The 4768-nt window shown below is 34.7% G+C and overlaps 1 protein-coding gene across 1 annotated transcript; it reads right to left on the bottom strand.

The window, feature by feature from the left end:
- Positions 1–1426: 1426 nt before the first annotated feature.
- On the bottom strand, positions 1427–3876 carry LOC126742166 (uncharacterized). Its single transcript, XM_050448740.1, has 2 exons — positions 2571–3876; positions 1427–1719 (listed from the first exon to the last, which is right to left on the bottom strand). Exons 1-2 carry the CDS (start codon positions 3491–3493, stop codon positions 1704–1706), a joined length of 939 nt encoding a protein of 312 aa, XP_050304697.1. The 5' UTR covers positions 3494–3876; the 3' UTR covers positions 1427–1703.
- Between the last annotated feature and the right edge of the window lie 892 nt (positions 3877–4768).

Below are 4768 nucleotides of genomic sequence, written 5' to 3'. Positions count from 1 at the left end.
AACTGATGCAATTTGAAAGGTTTCAGTAAGAACAATAACATCCATATTTTGCAGTTTATATGTCTCTAAAACAATAACTAAGTTATCATTATTTTTATTAAAGCTTCTAATGTTAAAATGTATTAAACTTATCATACCCTAACGACCCAACGATAATGTAAACACGGAGAAACCAGCTGATTCTCCGAATGACACAAGTGGTACACCGAACGACGTCTCGAAGGTTAGCGGGAATCTACCGGAACAGCGTTCTGTAATAAGTATATACGGAGCCACATTAGTCCAGTAAAGACGTAAAGTTCGAAATATTAGCGAGAGATTCAATAATAAATATCTCTATAGTAGGTGAGAGTGATTTTCGTAGTGTAAATAAATTAGTTGACTATTTTTAATTCACACCTAATGAACGGAAAAAACGCTACAATACATTCTTTATTTAAAATAATTCTAACGTCTTTTCGTCCACTTTTTTGCCAAAATTTTATTTTCCATGCTTATTTCCTCTAAGAGAGCCTCATATGGGTGTTAAATGCCTTTTATTTGTAGTCAATTTTGTTCTTCAAAATTCCTATTTGATATTTCAAAGATGTACGTACATTCCTGGTCGAGTGATCAGTTTTAAGTTAAAGCTTACACTTATGATTGGCTACTTTAAAATGTATGCACAATTGCAAACATTGCGGTCACATCCGCGCGTACTATATATTTGCCATTACAATTTCCAGAAATTTCATCCTTGGTGCATTCGCTGCTTTCAGGATGAAAACATTGGCAATAATATAGCATCGTGATGAAACACTTTCATATACTGGGAAACATTGCCAGTCTATGAACACTTTCTTATACATAATACGTGTCCTCTTATCAAAAAGGCCTTATTCCGAATATTCAGCACTTATTTTTGAGTCTTGCTCTACTTGATGTATATGTTACTTTGAAATGGTCTTGTGTGTAATTCATTTATTTTGCTTGCGAATTTTGCCGTCCTCTTGGTCTAATGATTGTTCGCCAGTATATCCAATCATTTTTAACACCCTTTTATTAGCTCGAGTTCTATTTATGTAACTGAATCTTTAAGCTTAATTTTTACTGGTTTCTAACAGTCTGATCAACTTGAAACTTTGCATACGTATCAAGGACCGATGACAATACAATAATTTAATAACAGTCTCTTATTAGGACTGCCAGGATTAATAAATAATAATAAAAAAAACCTTAAAGAACACGCTTTATTATGACACGCAAATCATAGTTAATAAGCGTATGGGGTGCCCGATATATTAAATGACAATTATTCTATTGGCAACTATCTATGAGAGAAGAGTTATGAAAATGAAGTAAAATGCACACCATGCTCTTTACTTTGAATTATTCTATTAATAACTTAAATTTTACTATGATTTTTTTTTAGGTAAGGTAAGTGTGCCAAATATTGCCACCTTAACGCTTACTTATAAGTAATTCTTAAACTGTTATTAAGAGGTGAGTACAATTTTACGCACGGGTATAAAAATGCATTGTTTCTAACATTATTTTTTATTTAAATCCAAAAACTAAATAGAAACTAAATTAATGTAAGTTTTTATTGGGGTCGACAATGGCAATATTGGGATCACCAGACCTGCTATTATTGCCACCCCATGTCAATATTAGGAACTACAGAAAAAGTAACAAATTATTCTAAGACAACAAAAATTGATAACTTAAAAGATAAGTAAACTTTCTTATTGCGATCTTCAGTCATTATGGAACTACAGATTAAAGATAGAACAGACAGTTAAAAAAAATTAAGAACAGTAAGGACAAATAAACCTTTCTTTGTCATTTTTAGTTAGGCCTACACAGGCTTCATGAACATATTTATAACAAACTATGCACAAGCGCATATCTTCTTCCCGGCAGGTGTTACAAAGAAAACGAAACCACGATTTTTTCGGTTCTTCTGATTTTTCCTTCGATTTCTTTTTGGTACCACTTTTTGCTTCTCTGACAACTTTGGTTGAATCCAATTTTGGTTTTGGCGCGAAAAGATCTTTGGTAACTTGCTGGGCTTTACTGTTTAAAGCCGGCTTCCTTTTTACTGTAGGTACTTTGATTTCGGGGGTAATGAGCAATCCAATATCTTTAAACGAAGTATCTAAGCATTTAGAGTCGGGTGTTGAGTCCATATTCTGATTAGAGTTTATGGTTTCCTCTGTGATGGTATCATCTTTTTTATTTTGTGGCAGTTTAGTTAGTCTCTTTACATCTTTTTGTTTTTGTATTAGTTTATTTAATGGTATTTTATCGTCATTGCTGTTTGTCGACTGTCTGTCGCGTCATCACTTTCATAGTTCCCAATAGCCCTGGTGTTAAGTTTCTTAGTCTGTGTAGTCTGTTTTTTGTTTCGACTAAACTTATCTTCTAAACTTTTCTTTTTCAAATTTACCAAAGGTTCATTTTCATCGGATATATCGTCAAGACTAAAATCCGATAGTGATTCGGTATCTGTGCTAGAAACGGGACTCTTCTTTCTTTTTTGAAGCGGTTTTTTTAGTAGTTGATATCCGCTTGTACTCGCGTTTGCGAACTGAACCGCAACAGTTTTCTTTGGCACTTGATACCCGCTTGTACTTGCTTTGTTTTTGTCTGCAGACTCAATTGACCTGCAAGAACTTTCCACGACATCTGATACACCTTGAGAATTATTTACTACGTCGTTTTCTTCTCTGTGGGTGATCAAACTTAGTGCATAAGCCTCTTCAGGTATAGCCTCTGGTCTAAATGGATATATACCGGTGGCTTTGAAACCAGAAATAATGTTTGATGGAATCATCGCTTTGAACCAAACGGGAGTAAAAATTTCTCCAAACCTCATTTTCGTAATTGCTTTTCCAGGGTTTATCATTAAAAACTGCAAAACTTCTTGATCCCAAAACGTCTCAAAACTTTTAAATACAGACTTGTCCATGGGTTGCAACTCATGTGAAGTGTTGCTTGGAAGACAAAATAAAGTTATGCCCATGCGGTCTGCTGCATCAACTATAGAAATATCAAGGTGACTTTTAGCCCCATCGAATATTAGTAGTGTTGGGCCAGAATTTTTGAATGAGGAAAAATGAGTAAGCCATACAATAAAGGCTTCACATGTCATGCTTCCTTTATTTGTGACAATTGCTTTTGAGCCAGGTGGCAAGTGATCAGACCATTCCGGTTTTAACCTTTGTCCTTTAAAAAGCACAAAAGGTGGTACTGATTGACCCAGTGCGTTTCCACAACCTACAATTGACACATTTTCCCCATGCTCGGGTGCGGTTAAATGTACGCGCTTTGCCCCTTTTCTGGCTAAAACAATTGGTTGCTTATGAATTGTCAATCTGCACCCTTTTTCGTCCATATTATAAATGTTACCTGGTTTGTCAAATAACTTTAGCTTTTCGATGGTTTCTCTTAGCTTATGAAAGTAGTCATCAACGATTGGCATATTCATTTTTTGGGCTCGCGCCATATTCATTTGTTGAGCTCAACTTTTCGATACGTCCGGATGCCTAGTTAAGAATAACTTGAGCCATTTTCTACCAGCCCTATTCGAGATTTTAGAAAACGGATTTGAAATGTATTTTGCTGTTGCATAAGAAAATACACTTTTCATTAAAATCTTGCTTGTTATAGGCATTCCTACCTCAGCTAGTCTGTGGATTCTTTGCACTAACTCATTTTCTTGTTCTGTAGATAATACTGGTGACCTTCCGAGCTTTTTTTTAGAATTTTGGGTTCTATGATGAAGGCCTAGTGTTGTACGAGGTATACTGTATTGCTTGGCAGCAGCTTTGATGGACATTCCATTCCCTATGGCTTGCAACGCTGAGCGTAGGTCTTCTTCTGACCACTGAGCTCTTTTTCTTGGCATTCTACAAAAAAAATTATATTTTGTTCCTAATATTGGCACTGACAATATTAAATACCAGAAAATATTAGGTTAGATTGTATTACAATCAACGTAAAATGTGAACTTGTTTATAAAGCGGAGAAGAAAAACAAATAGCGTGCTCCTACGTCTGACGAAAGACATAGACTAAACCATAGAGAAATGAATATTACATACTTTTAATTACTCTATGGACTAAACCTTTCGATGGTAAAACAAATGGCCGACAAATCAAACTAACTTTTGGTGCTGCCATCTAAATTTTAGTCTCGATACTGGCTGAGTAAGGAGGGGTGGCGATATTAGGAACAATGGCAATATTTGGCGCACGTACCTTAATTAATTATGATTTATTGTCTGATCTTCTACTACTGTAATAAAAACTCTTTGTAATATATATACTCTTTCTGCTTCATTTCTATACAATATTTCCTGTTTCGTATACAAGACATAACTTTGCAGGGTCTATCGAACTCCGTATATCTTATCCGCTCTTTTTACTATGGGCTTGTTCTATAAGACAATTGCATGTCTTCGTTTTGAAAGATTTTAATTACAATTTAATTTCTTTTTTAGATTATAAATGGCATTCTAGCAATAAATACCTTGCATTCATCACATATTAATAGTGAAACCCTCTTTTGGAGTAATCGAAATTTCTTCCAAGCACCTGGAAGATGTAAACCATGACTGCCTGGAAGAAACGTCTTAAACTCCAGGGAAGTTTCAACATAATTTCAAATACCTGGAAGATGATGATGGATCAAACGATTTCTGAGCAATTACTTTTATGTCCCAACAACTAAATAAATAAAGTTTCGACGCTTCAAATACAAAAAAAGGAAAAACAAACAAAGAGGA

This window comes from Anthonomus grandis, chromosome 11, assembly GCF_022605725.1.
Source record: "Anthonomus grandis grandis chromosome 11, icAntGran1.3, whole genome shotgun sequence".
In the NCBI taxonomy this organism is placed as follows: Eukaryota; Metazoa; Arthropoda; class Insecta; order Coleoptera; family Curculionidae; genus Anthonomus; species Anthonomus grandis.
This window is presented reverse-complemented; position numbering and strand designations above follow the sequence as displayed.